This window comes from Brienomyrus brachyistius, chromosome 1 (genome assembly GCF_023856365.1).
Source record: "Brienomyrus brachyistius isolate T26 chromosome 1, BBRACH_0.4, whole genome shotgun sequence".
Classification (NCBI taxonomy): domain Eukaryota; kingdom Metazoa; phylum Chordata; class Actinopteri; order Osteoglossiformes; family Mormyridae; genus Brienomyrus; species Brienomyrus brachyistius.
Window position 1 is genome coordinate 36,424,216 of NC_064533.1, and position 17,390 is coordinate 36,441,605.

Genomic DNA, 17,390 nt, shown 5'->3' on the forward strand with positions numbered 1-17,390 from the left:
AGAAGTTACGTTTGTTAATATTTAAGCGTGCAAGTATTTTTTTTGGCATAAAAGAATACATGTATAATAAATGTTCGAACTGAAATTCGGTTGTTCCGGTTGTTCGATTTTTAAACCATGTTTTTGGGCCGTTCGGATTCTGTAAATTAGTGGTTGTATAACATTAACTACATTTAATTCTAATGATCGACTCCACGTAATTGTTCTGGGTACGGAAGCTATTATGTTATCTTTAATAAACTGAAAATCTTGGGTTTATTGCATTATATTTAAAGGGAGGTAAAAAGAAAAGTAATATAGTAAATTAGTAATACATCTGTACATAGAGGGCAGCACGGTTTTCGCCGGGGGCTTCGGTTTCCTCCCATAGTCCTAAGGCGTGCAGAGTAGGCTGATTGGTGTGTCTAAATTGACCCTGTGTGAGTGTTGGTTCCCGGTATGGGCTCCCGCGACCCCGGTGGGGATTAAGCAGTTACGAGGATGAATGAATGAATATGTACATGTTTTTTTACTAAGTCAGACAAATCAACCACAAATTATTCATGAAAATCTTTAGTTGATTCATTTAAAAGGAGGACCTCAGTCATCTATCCATCTTCCACCACTTCAGGATGTATAGGGTTTTTGGATCCGTTTAAGAACAGCCATCCTTTGCATTCAGATCATCCTCCATCTTCAGTTTGCTGAGGGATGAAGTAGATGTTGTATTCTGTAGAGCTTCCCATAAATTATATTTAGATCTGAGAATTTGTAGTGCTGTAGTTCTCGAGACCGGTCTTGGTCTCGAGAACAGTTTTTTGTGGTCTCTGTCTTGTCTTGGTCTCGACTCTATGGACACTGCCAGCGCTTCACAGTCCAGGCACATCATACACATTGCCCGAGGCCTCTGTCCCTGATATAAGAGACTTAATATCTTTCTGGTACATCTCATCTCTTTCCCTTGACAAGGTCTGATAAAATGGTTATAGGAGAGGATTGTTGAGAATATTATTTTCCATCAGGCCTCGTAACTATGACAAATCTGGGAGATTTTAAATAAGAGACATATGGACAATATAATAGAAAAGATAACATGAATTTGATTTGACGAGTAAAGACACTGTACAGCAATGCCTTTTTTCTCTACAGTTGACCTGATTAATGTGATGTCGATTCTAGCCCTAGTCTGTTTTCAGTCTTGGTCTTGATCTCGACCAGCCTTGTGCTTGGTCTCGCCTTAGTGTGTCTTGGTCTTGGTACCCTCAAGTCTCGGTAGTGACTTGATCTTCATACCCTCATGTCTTGGCAATGTCTTGGTCTTGGTTTAGGCAGTCTTGACTACAACACTAGGGATTTGGCGGGGACAGCCTCTAAATTGCCCATAGTGCACAAATGTGTTTGTGCCCTGTGATGGACTGGGCATGAAGCTTGTTCCATGTAGCATAAGGCAGAAGGCTGAGGTATGTACAACCTGGATAACTGCATGTCTTTGGGCTGCAGGCAGAAACCGACGTGACACAAAGAAACATATAAACACACATACACAGTAGAGATGGGACTTAAAGTCTCAACCTTTTTGCTCAATTGCCCCATGGACAATGTGTGTCACTTTGAGAAGAGCAATTGTTGTACCTGGTGACCCCTATGAGATGCTGCCCAAACTAACAGACATAGTGGGTTGAAGGCATCTTTTGTTCTTCCGCAAATGTGAACCTGTGCAAATACAAGAAAAGAGGTGGAAGATGAGTGACTTCTGTTTTATTTTAAGGTGGTTTTTGCTCCTTATATCGGGTTGTCTTTATGCATTAGCCTTGGGCACTAACAGTTTCCACATAGCAGCCTTCACACAAATAGCAATTGCATAAAATTCATGACATGCAGGTTTTATTCAGACTGAATCCCAGAAGTGCTGATTTAGCTCTGGAGTAATTTTCTGTACCTTTGGGACATTGAAAACTATTCTGGTAAGTGGCAGTCAATTTCTTCAACTTGGAACTACATATGATTCCTTTTTGCTAGTAGAAGCTGTTCATTCATTTTCTGTATCTGCTTGTCCTATTCAGGATCATGGGGGGGGGGAGGGGGTGTCTGGAGCATATGCCAGAGGCTACAGACACAAGGCAGGGAACAACCCATGATGGGGTGCCAAACAATCACAGTTACCCCTATAGGCATTTTGGTAACTCTACTTAACCTCCGCATGTTTTTTGGGCTGTGGGGGGAAACCAGAGCACCTAGAAGAAACCCCACAACAACATGGGGATACAAATTCCAAACACATAGAGCCATGGTAGAGGATCAAGTCCTGGTCTTAGAGGTGGGAGGCAGCTGTGCTAATCACTGCACCACCCATGTGTTTACTGCTGACGCATGAAAATAAATGTGCATGCACCTGCAATTTCAGCACAGACTATTTGGCCTGTTTCAAACTCTTTTTCCTCAGATTGCTTTGAAAATACATATATGCTAGTGATTGTTCACCTGTGTATATATTGCTAAGTTAATATGAGTCACCTTTGTATCTGGTTTTACATCAGGGACCATCTATTCATTTCTATGGGGAAAACCCTAATCCCAACAATGACAACTTTAACCCCGACCCAGCCGTAACCTTAACTGTAAGTAACCAAACAAAATGCAAGACTTTTGACAGTTGTAGTTTTTTTGCATTTACAGATTTGTATAAAATTGAATTTCCTTGAGAAATTGGTCCCCACAATGTCAAAATAACAGTTTATTACCACGTTCTGGTCCCCACAATGTAATATATACATACCCCCCCCACACACACATATTGCATTTAAATAGGAGGCCATAGTGTACATTATGCATTTTTCTTTCTATTACTTTACAATTTCCGTGCAACCTTTTTTCAGACGAGCAGTAATAAAGTGAAACTAAGCAATGCATCATATAATCATATAATAAGACATGAAGTAACATTTCCCTGTAAAACATCTTCCTCGGCCTGTCGCCTCCTTCAGATACTAGCTCCACGTAGCGGTGCGGATGAACGGTGACCTTGTACATCCTGGCTCTTCAATGCTCAATTCACTGAATGGGAGCCGGCGGATACAGTAACCTGCGGCTTTAACAACAAGGTAATGCCTCGCCATTCAGGTAAATGATTTTATGTCTAACCCTGTTAAAATGTGCCGGTTCTTGCATTAGATCTTTGGAAAACATCATAAAATGACGCCGTTTGGAGGTGACGTAAGCCCCAAACAGCGTAGTTCCTCCGGCTATCTAGCTAACACTGTCCCATTTCAATAGCCATTGTCATCACTAGCCTGCTTAGCAGCGCACAAATGACACGTCGGGTAAATTACTGCTCTAGTTTACTTGTTTGAAACAAGCTTAATTTTACCGTTATTTTTCTCTGCCCAACTCACGATTTCCTTCTTTTTGTATCAGGCGAGTGTATGGTGATTTCGCACAACGGTCTCTCCTTCATTAAACCTTAACGGCGGACGCATATGGTCACTTCGGACCAAGACATCCATTTTAAACAGCTGTTAAAAGGGTAGGACTTTTATCCCCGGAAAGGTGCCAAAAAGCAGTGTTTTTTGGTCGGATCGTCAGCAGTACGTAGCTGTCAATGTGAGCTGTGTGTCTCTCGGGCATGCGGCGTTCGTTTTAAAATGTGCATCTGTTGTGACACGGTGTACCCTGTAAATTAGTGGTAACATTAAATAATCATTTGATCGTCCTCTATTAGAACCTCCCGGTACAGGTCAGGAGCGCAGTGTCTCCGTTATCGACTTAAACTGGTAGTTTTATGGGGAACACTTTTTTTTTTACTTTAATATTTGCATATGTTATATAACGGCAAATAGGAAAATGTGGTAACGAATAATGTGATTTTTTTCCCATATGAGTTGATTATAATTATTCTTAAATATCATGTCTGTCAAATGCCTTGAATTGCAAGTTAGAGTTGTATTTTGTCCTCCTTACAGACCTGAAACAAGTTTACATAGAAAATGGACAGCAGTCACGGGTAGGAGTTCATGTTTAGTCGCTGAGTCTGTTGCGATTGCCGTTTTTCAGCTTTATAACAGTTAACGCCGTTTCCGATGGCCGTCTGCTGCCAGGTTCCCCAGTGACCTCATGGCCGGCCGGGAACTCTTAGCTGAAGATCGCTCCGTGATGGCGCGCATGCAGAAGAAATTCTGGAAGACCAAGCAGGTCCTCATCAAAGCCACTGGCAAGAAGGAGGACGAGCACGTGGTGGCGTCCGACGCCGACCTAGACTCTAAGCTGGAGGTGCGTGGCATGTCTCTCTGCGTCCCTCCTATGTTCGATAGTCAGGTCCTGCTTTATCCAGCTGATCGTGTGGCTGCCTTTCCGTTTGCTGTATAGAACTGCTTTTGTACTAGACTGGCTGTGTCAGCTTACAAAGGCGTTTTAAGTTACTGTCGCATTGCCCTTGCAAAGCCTTGTCTCATTTAACCCTCGTGTCAGTTTTTTAGAGGGTGGATGAGTTTTTACTTAAATTATGCGGGATCTTTGAACGATTCCTGATTTCACCAACTCCGTTTTATGCTTGTTAGAACGCACACGAGGTACACGAGCTCTGGTTTTGCTGGTCCAAAACACACCTCATCTAAGGGAGTTCATAATAAAGGATGGGTCTGTACAAAGACGCATGTCTGCTATAAAGTGAAGGTTACGTGAAGGAGTTAGCTGTGTCATCCTGAGCCTAAACCCCCTGCTTCTCAGGTTGGGATCCCCTCAGCTCCTAGGCTTCCTCAGCCTCTGCTCTGGTTCCCAGTGGGCTGCTGTCCCTCAGGAACCTGACTTCTGCTACTTCTAAGCTTCACTGGTCTCCACCAGTATTATTATCTTTTTGATTTTTTAATTTAGTCTTCATTTTTATTTTCAAGTTTAATTTTAAATACAGTTCAGTTTTAGTTAGTTTGCAGTGTGGTTTTGTTAATTCTTATAAGATATATTTCTGTCGTTTTTTATTTTCAGCTTAAATTTTAGAAAATTTAATTTCAAGGGACAGGCTGCAAGTTGAATGGGTCGGATCTTTAGAGAATCCTGCATGAATACACAGTGCATATGAGCATTCTCCACACATACGTTGCATGTGTGCTATTATATAGCAGTGGAGGCCTAGTGATTAAGGAAGCGCATTTTTAATAGAAAGATTGCTGGTTTGAATCCCCGACCAACAAGGCATCACTGAGGTACCCTGAGCAAGGTACCGCCCCAAAGCACTGCTCACCGGGCGCTGAATTAGCCGCTCACTGCTGTATCACGATTGGGGATGCACCAATATCGGTATCGGCCCGATACTACCCTCATATGCTCACTCATAAAAATTGTCCGATACAAGATCCGACACCACTTAATTGCAACATTACGTTAAAACTCAAACCCGCTGCATTTTTTGTGCTACCCAATCAGATTTTGGCGTCTAGCGAGAGATTTGTCAACCAGAAACATTTAGGAAGGATAATTGCAGAGAATACCGGTGTTCTATCAATCATTGCTACCTATAGAGACGTGCTTTCGAGCCTATCTGCGCATGTGCAGTTCCACCGTCTTGGGGTTAGGGTTTAGGGGTTTGGGTTAGAGTTAGGGTTTTAGGGGATTTTTGGAGGTTAGGGTTAGGGCTATCGGTTAGCATTATGGTAGCCTAACTTGACAAAGTAGCTCAACTCGTCAGAACACCGGCATTGGCGAACTGGCGAGTGTACGCGGGGGATGTCGGCAATTTGGACATATTTTAAGATAAGAGACGACGACAGAAGTGAAGCAAACTGTAAACTCTGTTCTGCTGAAGTGTCAAGAGGAGGAAGGGACAGCGCGTTATATAACAAGAAATTTGATCAAACATCTAAAGACAAACCATAGTGCGCAATAAACAGTTTGCCAATGCTAGAGAAAGACCTCAACAACAAACTTTAGCGCGAATTCTAGAGGCGCGAGACAACGAAACAAGCGTTATTTATATCTAACATTAAACTAAACAAATTATTTAATGTTGGATATAACTAACGCTACAGGTTCCATTAGCAATATAGGTACACTTCTGTGTATCGCTCCAAAAAAAAAAAAAAACACGAATAGTACCAAGCAGACCAGCCACAGTCCTTGCGGTCTGAATTGTGTGTTATGTGTGTGTGTGTGTGTGTGTGTGTGTGTATATATATATATATATATATATATATATATATATATATATATATATATATATAATAAATAAATAAAATGTGTGTTTAGGTGTAGTTTTTATTTTATTTTCATATCTTTTTTTCCAGTTTAAAAGTTTTCTTACAGTTTGTTTTTGTTGAAGATGATCTGTACTTTTGTACTTAAAAATTCTTAACTCCAAACAAATTGCATATACCCTAGATTATCTTCAGGTGTATCCACCACTATGAATTTTAATGTCATTTTCCTGTTTAGTGTCCACTGTTTGTGTGAATGTTATTTATTTGGATATTTTAAAAGTTATTTTTACTGTGGGAACACAGACTATACATAGTAATTACGATCATGGTAAATTCCTTGTTATGACAATTATTCAGAACAAATAGGAGGGAGAAAATAGTAGATAAACCTAAGAATACGAAAAATGAAATAAAGAAATGAAAAAAGAGAATTGGATATTAAAGGCTACTCTCCAGTTACAGCATATTAGTAAGGATTTTTTACATCTAGCAAACACTTAATGCTCCTTCGGAACATCACTTTGACGTGGGGTCTCAGTGTGTTTTGTTCTGTGAGAATTGTATTGCATGGCTGTAATTAATAGGTTCTGAGTAAGGAATCCTGCAGAAATCGAGCCTGCCTGCTTCTCTGAGGCAGATACTGTTCGAGTTAGAAAGAGTGTATTGTTATTACTCTAGGGCTCATGTGACTGCAGCTCAGAGTTAGTCTGATGTTTGAAGCCCCTCCTCCAGGGTTAAAAATGAACAGAATAGCACTTTGGCCTGCTTCTTTATTCCATGCAGCACATGCACATGTCTTGCTCACTCGTTTATCATCTGCATTGCTGTCCAGTGGCACGGTAGGTTGGGAGCACTGGTGTGATGTCATGCTAGTTAAAGCCTTACCAGCAGGAGGCACTGCTGTGGCAGGGAGGTGGTCCTGACCACACCTCTGAGCTGACTGCGCTACAGCCGTCCTATGTCTGCCTGAGAATGACATCGGTAAACACACCTGTGGTCTGTCCGGTGCTCCTGTAATACTTATCATTTCATTGTTGTCTTAAGCACAGTTAAGCCAGCTGCAATTGCATAAATTATATGTTTGTGTAATGGGAGACGTACGATGAGTAAGTGGAAAAAATCACTGCTGTGATTGTAGAAATACAGCTTATACAATAATGCAGCTCTATCGTAGAAATGCAACTCTATCGTAGAAATGCAGCTCTATCGTAGAAATTCAGCTTATAGGTTACTGATTACCTGCATATTCTGAGGAAGAATGACCTAATAAATTTGTATAGAGAATGATATATTCTGATAACTTTAATGATCTTTGATAATATTTACTTTGGTAAGAGGTTTAGTAGATTTGTGTCTCTTACAGTTTTCATGGTGAAATGACTCATGCAGTCCAGAAAAAAGTATTTATTTTTTCTCCCAGCAGATAAAAATAGGTTATTGAGCATGACATTACTTATGATGTGGGTTCATTCTTTGGCTCTGCTCCTTCGTAAGTGTGGTGGATTGAATTATCTGGTTACCATGGCTACATGATGACCCCTCTTCCTTTTATTGTGTGGAAATTGTGTTTAGATTGTGGCAGGCTGGGAGGGTTATATGAACCCTTTGCCTTAAGGGAAGGAGAGAAGAGGATTATTGTGTTGTCGTCATCATGCTGCAGCTACCCTGAAGAACAGGCTGACAGTGGTCTCTCTTTCCCATGCAGTTCTTCCGTTCGGTGCAGACAACATGCACAGAGCTGCTGAAGGTGATTGAAAAATACCAGCAACGAATCACAAGTGAGTGCTGCACGTCAGGCAGAAATGGGGGCACCATAACGGGGTCCTTGGGATGGGTGCATGTGAAATGTGCAGTAGCATCCTAGATCAGTGTTTCGCAATCCAATCCTCAGGGACCCACAGACAGCCCACATCTTTGGAGGGAGCAAAAATATGGGCTATCTGGCAGGGAGCTGGGAGGGAGCAAAAACATGGACCGACTGTGGGTCCCCAGGGACCGGGTAGGGAAACATTGTCCTAGATAATGGAGGTTCTTAGCAGAATTGTTCTTGTTTCTTGTTTTTCCTTTCCCATCTTTAAGCCCTTTCCCAGGAGGAGAATCATCTGGGACTTTTCCTGCGCTTCCAGGCTGAACATGACAAGACCAAGGCAGGCAGCATGATGGACGCCACCAGCAAGGCCTTGTGTGCCTCGGCCAAAATGAGGTAGCTCCTCTCTGTCTTACCATCGACTGTGTTCAACATACGTTCGGGATGGCTTAGACACATGAATTATTCATAAGAGTTCTGTGGGACCCGATAAACACCATGGGACTAGAGTAGTGTTTCCCTATCCGGTCTTCAGGGACCCACAGACAATACCGGGAGCTGGGAGGGAGCAAAAACGTGGACTGTCTGGTAGGGAACCCAGAGGGAGCAAAAACATGGACTGACTGGCAGGGAGCCCGGAGGGAGAAAAAACATGGACTGTCTGGCAGGGAGCCCGGAGGGAGCAAAAAATGTAGACCGGCTGTGGATTCCCAAAGACTGGATTGGGAAACATTGAACTAGAGAGTTATGCTAGTTTTAACCTGCATTTGAATGTGTAATCATGCCTTTCCTCTGCGATTGGTGTGTTATGCATGTATTTGCCTCTCTCTTTTGAACCGGTTCAACTCAACACCCATTCCCCTCCCCCCAGGTTGGCGCTCTACCCGCCCCTGCGCCGGATGGAGCAGGAAGTGGAGACTTTCCGGAGGCGCGCCATCACAGATAGCCTAGAGACAGTGGGCCGCATGGAGAAGGCACGCACGGAGTACCGGGGCGCCCTGCTGTGGATGAAGGATGTGTCCCAGGAGCTGGACCCCGACACGTATAAGCAGCTGGAGAAGTTTCGCAAAGTGAGGGGCCAGAAGTGTTATGAGCGCAGACTGATTAACTGAAACATGCGCGGACCGATAAATCGGCTGTACTGTGTCGGAGCAGCAGTGCAGCAGTAGTGATATTTGTGAACCTCTTTCTGAAATGCTGTCAGGGGTTAAAATAAGTTGTAACCATGAGGCTGTGGGACCAACTTCCATGTCATGTCTCACTCCCTCTGCCTTCTTCAGGTGCAAGCACAGGTGAGGAGCACCAAGGTCCAATTTGACAAGCTCAAGAACGACGTGTGCCAGAAGGTGGACATGCTAGGAGCCAGTCGCTGCAATATGCTGTCCCACTCGCTGGCCACTTACCAGGTTAGCCTCAGAATAGACTGTGTTGTCCTGCAGGGGGCACTAGTGAGCCTCACCCAGGCATATTTTTGTCGGTATCTTATCTCATTATCAAGCCGATGTCATTTTGTTGCTGCTCCCAGACCACTCTGCTGCACTTCTGGGAGAAGACAGCTCAGATGATGACCAGCATTCAGGACGCCTTCCAGGGACATGTGCAGTACCAGTTCGCCACTCTCAAGGTGCCAGCAAGGGGATCTCTGTCTCACATCCTCCTGCACAAACCTGTTTATATGGTTGAGTTACTTTAGTAATGCGTGTCATTTGTCTTTTGTTTTTTTCTTTCTCTTGGCTTGCATTTTTGAGGTCTGATTGGGCCTTCATCTCTTGTCAGGATCTAAAGGACCCCCTTGAGCAGCTCACAGAAGGACAGATGGTAGAAAACAGGAAAGAGAGCGAGATCCAGACCCACTTGGACGCGTGAGTGGTGTACATCCTGTCTGCCTGTGCACACATCCTGGCTTTAGTGCTCTCACATGCTCTCTCTCCTAAACACTCGGCATGTGGGTTTCATTCTGGCACATTCCTCAGAGCGAGTTAAACATGCTTTTCTATACTCTCTACATGCACATACTCTTTTCAAGGTTTATTCGATTCAGTTTGCAGATTGCATGAACACCGAGGCTTGTGGATAGCTTGGACCTTATCCCAGGAAGCACAGGACACCAGACAGCGTTGCCAGTCTACTTCAGGGCACAGACTCACCATCACACACTAAGTTAGAGGTGGTAATTCAGATGACAGCACTAAGGTGCAGTGCAGCCACTTTGAGAAGTTGCTCTGTGGATCCTTTATTTGCGAATCATGTCATTTAGAGTCTCTCTCGCTTATACTGGATGGATGCTGCTGGCTCCTCTTTTACTGACTCTTATTGACTTTTTTTCCTAGATTGATATCCTTGGAGGAAGAGAAGGCAGGGGACTCTACCTCTGAGACTGGTGCGTACTGGAAAAACAAACAAACATGGGAATAGTCTGTCAGATCCTATAAGTGACAAGAAGGGTGCTGGCTGGCTTTGTGGTGTGGAGATGAACCTTCTGTAGACTGCCTGTAGACTGTAGCGCCCTGGTCCATATCATCTTTTCCACTGTCAGTGTCGTACGACAGCTGTTAGGGCTTTGATACTCTGAGCCCTGGATTGTGTTCCACTAGCTATAATTTGAGTGCGGACAGACCATGAAATGTTCGGCTTGATTGGCCTTTTATGAAAGCTGCAATGTCCAACCCCGGGTGGTGGACTTAGCTCGTTATCATTGCATACCTAATCTGTCACAGATTAGATTCTTTGCAAACAAACTGCCTTTCCTGTCTGCTCCATATAGTCAACAAATGACTGTATTAAGCAGAAAAGTAACAATGAAGATAAACAATCTCTGTCTGTGACACCGGCATGCCTGTGTCTATTGGCAGTTGGACATAGCAGGGCTTATGATGTGGTTTCCTGTTTCAGGATGGTGGGAAAACAATCCCAGGCTGATCTAATTATTATTTTTCTGGAAAATAATGGGGCCTGATGGGGCCCAGCTCACATGAGTGTTGTCTGCCTTGCAGTCTCTGCCCTGAACACTGATGGACAGACCCAGGACGGCGACGGCTCCCAGTGCGTGAGCCTCGACTCCGGTGCGTGATGAAGCAGGGATGACGCCACTGTTCACTATTTAATGATTTTACGTGCACTGTTTATACACGGCTAGCTGAAAGTGGTATCCAGAATTCTGGCCAGATCTATGCTTCATTTGCATCATGTTTAAAGGTCAACAGCTTAGCTAAAAATGCAGAAAAGAGAAACAAATTAAACCATTGCCGTGTTAAAATGTAGATTTAGGAAAGGGCAGATTCCATGAAGCTTCCGTGTAGAGGTTTCTAGAGTGGTAGACTGATGTCTCCCAATAACCGTAGGTCTTAGGCAGTGTTGGGGAAGTTGCTCACAAAGGTAATCTATTAAAGACAGAGGTGGATAGTTCAGGTCCAGAAAGTACAAATCCAGATCAAGGTTTTGTTTCAATCAACCAGTTGAGTATAAAAAGTCACAGTCACAGTACTCATCTGGAGTGGCTTTCCAGAAAACGATTGATCTTGGTGAATAATGAACAATATAAGGACGAGTGAGGTCTACGTGCATTTCCAGAAACCTTTTGTTATTCCATTTCCAATTACCAAACGGACTTTAAAGTAATACTTTGTTGGCTCCTCCCCAGCCTCCACGTGAGAAAAGCAGTCTTTCGGTAGCAGGAACATCAATTCCATATATTTCAATGGTGAAATATGTTACATGATTTTCACACCAGACATATGCAAATGTAAAAAAAAAAACTCCTTAGAAAATCAATGAAAATATTCCAAAGGACCATAATTAAGACCACAATTAATCAACCTATTTATTGAAAAAATAGGCTCAAAATATGATGTTGCATCCTTATTAAACAAAGCAGAATGGTGAGCTGCGATGGGAAAAGGAAGTCACAGTTCAAAAGGAGCCTTAAAACGACTGATTGAGGAGGTGATCAAAAATGTGTTTTAATCAAATAATTATTGCAGTGTTGTGCAGCATATGACACATAACAAGAACAGCACTGCAACATTCAGGGGGAATCTTAGAGCTCCCAAACACTTGTGTAGGCACCAGAACTGTAGGCATCTTCCACATGCCCCAAGCACCCTCTACAGCAGTGTGTGCTCTTTAGTGTGCGGTGTAATACCTCTCCTCAGGCACGGTTTGGGGATTCAACACTGGAATCAGAAGGTATTAGATAAGAGGATGCCTGATGTCTCCCAATAACCAGCCACCAGAAAATGCACCATTCTTTGCCATCTGACACACTCCAAAGCTGGACCAGATATGCGCATCATGTATACTCCCAGGATACTTGGCGACAATGTCCGTAAAACGTCCTTGATGGTTGTATATCACTTGGACATTTAAGCCTAGAACCCTTTTCAACAGGTGCAAGTGGGACTCACAGGGCTGCAAATATGAGTGGGGTTGAGGGTTCCATCCACTGCACTTACAATGCTAGGTATGCCTGCAATGGCATGAAAACCATGTTTATTGTCATGCAAGGCATCCCCTCCTACTGGACATTGTATGTAGTTGTGAGCACGGTGCAACAGAAATGTGATGAATGCACAGATGCAGGACACAGCAGCCTTGTTGAGGTCATGTGTATCTGTAGGTCTGCAGGAATCATACTTTTATGACTATGAGGTGCCCTTTCACCATGGTACACAAAATCACAGTTAAATTATTTTATGGGCGACATTTCAAATGTAGCCTTCGTTTTTGAATTACAGTGACACCCTTTTGAGGCAGATGCTCGAACCAGGGGGGCACGTCCCACGGGTACTTTTTGCTGCGTGAATATTCGTGCTCGCATGGAGGAGGGGTGTAGGGCCGGGATTCTGTGTGTGCTGTTTATGTTAACATGCTGGGTAATTCAAATCGAAATATTTAGCTGTATTGTTAAAGCTGCACTTACACTATGCATATAAATTTATGTGAAATCAATTCCGTTTTAATTCTCTTTCCTTATATTCAAAGTCAAATTGCGATTCTGAACAGTGTTTTCAACCGTTTTATGAATTGAGTTTGATTTTCAAGGTCATTCTCAATCCAATTCTGAATGCTGCACAACCCTGTTATGTACTCAGATTGCATACAGGTGTTAACAACAACGAGCCCCTTTCACGCTATTTTATAGTCTACATTACAGTTTTATATTGCAATACTAACCTCTAATTATATCATGAGCATTTTTATGTTGACCAAAAAAATCGTCAATGTTTTTCTGATCTGCTTTGGCCGGTCGCTGTGTCTGTGACAGAACAGTAAGCAAAAGACGGCGTAGCAAATAACGAGTGTGTCGGAGCACTCGTAAATCTACGAAGGAGATAATGGACTACTTTAGTTACGAAGGGTTTCTGGAAACACCAGCTAATGAACGATCGATCTTAAATAGGAAATAACTAACCTTCTTAGCATTACTAACCTTTCTGGTAAGCCAGACTTGGTTGAAACAAAAGCGTGTTCTGGATTTGCACTTTCTGGACCTGAATTTTCCACCTCTGTCTGTTATTGATTTCTTTTGTGAGTAACTTCCCCAGCACTGGTCTTAGGTAGGATATGTGCACAGAGCAATGCTTGAAACTGGTCCAAGCAGGGCATTCATTTGAAGTTCTATGTTTGGCGTAAGGCTTGGATGAGGTGCATTTTTAATTGACTTATAAGACTGGCTTTTCCTTATTGACCACCGAAACCCCATGTGGTTTTGATGTGTGTGTGTCTGTCTGTCTGCTTGCCTTTCTGTGTGTACTTGGATTGTGAACCCAAGTTATCTGTGATCCAGTCCTGCGTGAGCTGGCTGACCTCCAAAGTGTGGTCAGTACACACGACCTCCTGCTCCCAGCGTCCCTCACACCCCACCATCTGCTGAGACAATTTCTCCAGCCCCTCTGCCCTAATGTGACTACACCGCCCCCTGTTGGTGGCAGTGGTTCTGCAGCAGAGACCCCAGGGTCTGATCTCACAGCACTTCCTGAGAGTGGTAAACATGTCAACTACCTGGGGGTGGAGCCTTTTCACTTGCATCTTTTTTTTTTCTTCGGTTGATTTAAGCAGCTGCAAACCTTAATCCACAAAATGTTTATGTAGTAAAACTGGCTCTTTGCTTAGCTAACTGTTATTTCCCAAGAATCTGACCCATCTGCAATCCTAGATAATTTGGCTGCTATTTTTGCTAAGAAACCTTCAACTCCAAACCTTGAGGCACTTTCCCTTAATCTCTATACTGTTTGCTAACCTAGCGAGGGCATTTCCTGGGATTCAAACATGCAACCACCTGATCCATATGTCCAGGTTCTTAACCACCTGCTGCTGCTGCCCTTATTGCCACTTGTGGTGTCCTGTCATATTTCCGACATGCTCAGTTCTGCTCTCCAATGGAGGCTGACCTTTCACGCCTAACTCGTTTCCTATTGCAGTCTTTGTCTGAAGGCTTTGTAGCATTTAAGTGTCCTGTTTAATCTTTCAGCACGTTTCTGTGACAGCTATGGTGCCTCGTCTGCACTCTCCAGTGCGTCCCTGGGATCATGACTGTGTCTGTCAGTGTTTTGGTGGTATATCTTTCTGTCTGTGGGTTTGTCAGTTTCTGTTTTTCCTTTGTGTGTTTTTCTGCCCTCATCGGTGTTTTCTTGTTATTATCAAGATGCTTTCCTCTGTCTGTCATATCCTACGCATGCTTGTGCCTCTGGCAGCGTGTCAGACAGCCTGATCTCTCTACAGGCCCCAGAGACCTGCTCTCAGATGCTGGGCAGCAGGACCTCGACGAGGAACGGGAACGGGGGGACCTGAACTTTTTGAAGGACCTGCTGAGTCCAGGTTCCATGGGCGCTGATGAGTTCAGCCGCGAATGGCAAGATGCCTTCGGTTCTTTTGAGATGACACCCAGTCAGAGCCTGGCCACCCCCAGTAGTGCTCAAGTACTCTCCCACTCTCAGCCCTCCAGTCCGACTGGCTTCCTGCCTTCACAGCTGCTGGATCAGAGTCTCAGTTCCACAGGTGTGTCCACACTGCCCCCTGGGGGTGGGAGTGGCTCATTGCTTCTTGGTGTGATAAGTCTTTCTTGGGACTCTGTATGTGCATTTTAAGGCACTTCCATTATCAATGTCCTGTGTCTGAATTGTCAAGATATACAATTATTTCTCAGTAAAGTTGTCTGTTGACGGTGTCCATTCTTTTCACGTATAAGGCACTGAGGACTTAATAATGACACCCATTTGTTGATTTTAATTAGTATAATCATTGTGGGGATGAATTTAATTTTAGGTTTGTGAACATAGCAATATGAATATCATCAGTTGACCGTTGACTCTAAAAAAAGTAATTTCCTTAGGCTGGGCAACCCCGCCCATGTTCCAGGCCCCACCTTTGCAGCCCCCGCAGGCCATTGGCCAGGCTTCGCCTTCTGAAAGTGTCGCCAAGACAACAGCGAATGGTAAGTCCTGTCTTGGTGTGAGGACTGATGCCCAGTCTTCTGTGTTTCTGCAAAGTGTTTGAACAAAGGAAGTTTTTCCGTGCCTTGGCATTCTTTGTAACGTATGTGTGTCCATTTTCACATTCCTGATGATACAAGCTGGTGCCAAATACTGTATATCAAGATACACAAGAAACAAATACAATGAAATGTAACCCTACTGACAAAAAATCACATTGGTCTGGAAGATCAGCTCTTCAAAATCCTGAAGAATTATAGTTAAAAATTGTTACTAATCAATGACTACTTTTATTTGAGGAAATCCATGAATGTAGTTGGGTAATATATATCTACATAATATATAATATATATTTTAAATAAAATACCTATTTTTTATCCTCACACTGTTTTTCTCTGCCCTTCTCAGCCTCCAGGGTCTCCGGCCGTGACATGTCAGCCTGGTTCAACCTCTTTGCCGACCTGGACCCGCTCTCGAACCCGGACGCCATTGGTCGGAGAGATGAAGATCTGATGAATGCCTGAATGTAGGAGAGCTGGGAAAGTGTGTGTCTGGACAGCCCTCTGCTTCATACTCGCATGCGCGTATACACACACACACACACACACACACACACCCTACCAATACAGCCAAGTGACAGGCTTTCTTAGATATTATGGAGCGCTAACCCCCTTGTTTGTTTTGCCCTTCTAACCTGAGAACCTGGCCACCAGAAAAGGCCGATTATGCAGCAATCAGGTTTAATACTAAATAATCTGTGAATAGGTTTTTGCAAAACACAAAGCTTTCCGTTGTGTGGCCAAGCTTTAGTGTCCAGGAACGTTTGGTGTGTGTATACCTCATCTGAGTATTGTCCTTTGTGTATGGGTGGCTTTCCCTCCTGACGCGGAGCGTACCTGAATCCGTCATTTTTATGCACTGAGGTCCTGGAAGAATATCTGTAAAAAAAACAGTGAAAAAACATTGTGAGTGCAGGTCTTTTTCCTTGTCAGAAAGACGGCAGGTCTGCAGGATAGGCTGATTATGCTGAGCGTCCCTCAGCTTTCTTGTCCATTTAACAAACAGCGCATCTGGGTGAAATATTTTGTGTAGCTGTTTTTCACAGGGTAGGTTTAATCTGCTGATAGCAGAAAAGCATTACAGCAGGTGGACGCATTGCAAAAAAGTAAGAGAGACCAGTTTTTATGCTACACTGCACAATATTTTGCAGAATGTGAGAAAGTAATGTCTACCTATTGTTTATGTTTAATATTAAATGTATTACCTACCACTGGGTATCTTGTGCTTTAACTTTAAAAAGCACAGATGTGCTGGGAGAATCTTTGCAGATGTGCTAAGCTGTGAACTGGAGGTGATGCTGTGCTGTGAAATGGTCACCGTCTACATGACAGGCGAATGTCTTGGGGATATTTATGAGCAGATAAATCGCTTCTCTGAGTGAGGGAAGGTGTTTGACTATTTAAACTGGCTGTAGGCACTGGCTCTCGAGAGTACAGCTCGTGTTCCTTACTGTTGATTCCTTCAAAGTTTTGGTGCGGTCACTTAACTTGTAAACTTATTAAAATAGTCACTTTTTCAAAAGGCGTAATACTTAAATTATAAGGGGTTTAAAATACCTATGCGGTTTACTAAAGGTATATAAATATAGAAACACTAGTTTTTACTGAGATGTAAAGGATTCATATAAGTGTTCCTCTCCAGGCGAACATGATGCCAGACCTGTTCACCTTTAAGTCATTAACTGTGATTGAGCAGCTGAAATGTTTTATTGAACACCAAGGTTTATTTTTTTCACACACAAAAAGGAATGTATATCGATCACAGATGCTTTAATCACTTTGTCAGACATGCCTTTTACTAATTTAAAATATATTGTTTGTTTGTTAAACTTTGTAAAAAGCAAAAATAGTTCTATTTGCAACTACTCTTTGCTAACAGCTGTAATTACTCATGGAATAATAAAACGTTTCATTTCCTTTGAGCTCATTT

At 43.1% G+C, this 17,390-nt stretch overlaps 1 protein-coding gene across 6 annotated transcripts; it reads left to right on the plus strand.

The window, feature by feature from the left end:
• The first annotated feature begins 3,271 nt into the window (after positions 1 to 3,271).
• On the plus strand, positions 3,272 to 17,382 carry ical1 (islet cell autoantigen 1-like). 6 transcript variants are annotated; one of them, XM_049020025.1, is made up of 16 exons: positions 3,272 to 3,299; positions 3,394 to 3,502; positions 3,939 to 3,979; positions 4,074 to 4,245; positions 7,870 to 7,942; positions 8,244 to 8,367; positions 8,843 to 9,041; positions 9,252 to 9,377; positions 9,497 to 9,595; positions 9,748 to 9,833; positions 10,302 to 10,351; positions 10,965 to 11,033; positions 13,742 to 13,954; positions 14,692 to 14,967; positions 15,302 to 15,403; positions 15,810 to 17,382. In XM_049020025.1, exons 3-16 carry the CDS (start codon positions 3,963 to 3,965, stop codon positions 15,923 to 15,925), a joined length of 1,722 nt encoding a protein of 573 aa, XP_048875982.1. In that variant the 5' UTR covers positions 3,272 to 3,299; positions 3,394 to 3,502; positions 3,939 to 3,962; the 3' UTR covers positions 15,926 to 17,382. The 6 variants fall into 6 exon arrangements, 5 of the variants coding, with proteins under 5 accessions (XP_048875982.1, XP_048875997.1, XP_048876011.1 ...); XM_049020040.1 differs by having other exon boundaries at positions 13,757 to 13,954; XM_049020054.1 differs by lacking the exon at positions 13,742 to 13,954.
• The last annotated feature ends 8 nt before the right edge of the window (positions 17,383 to 17,390 follow it).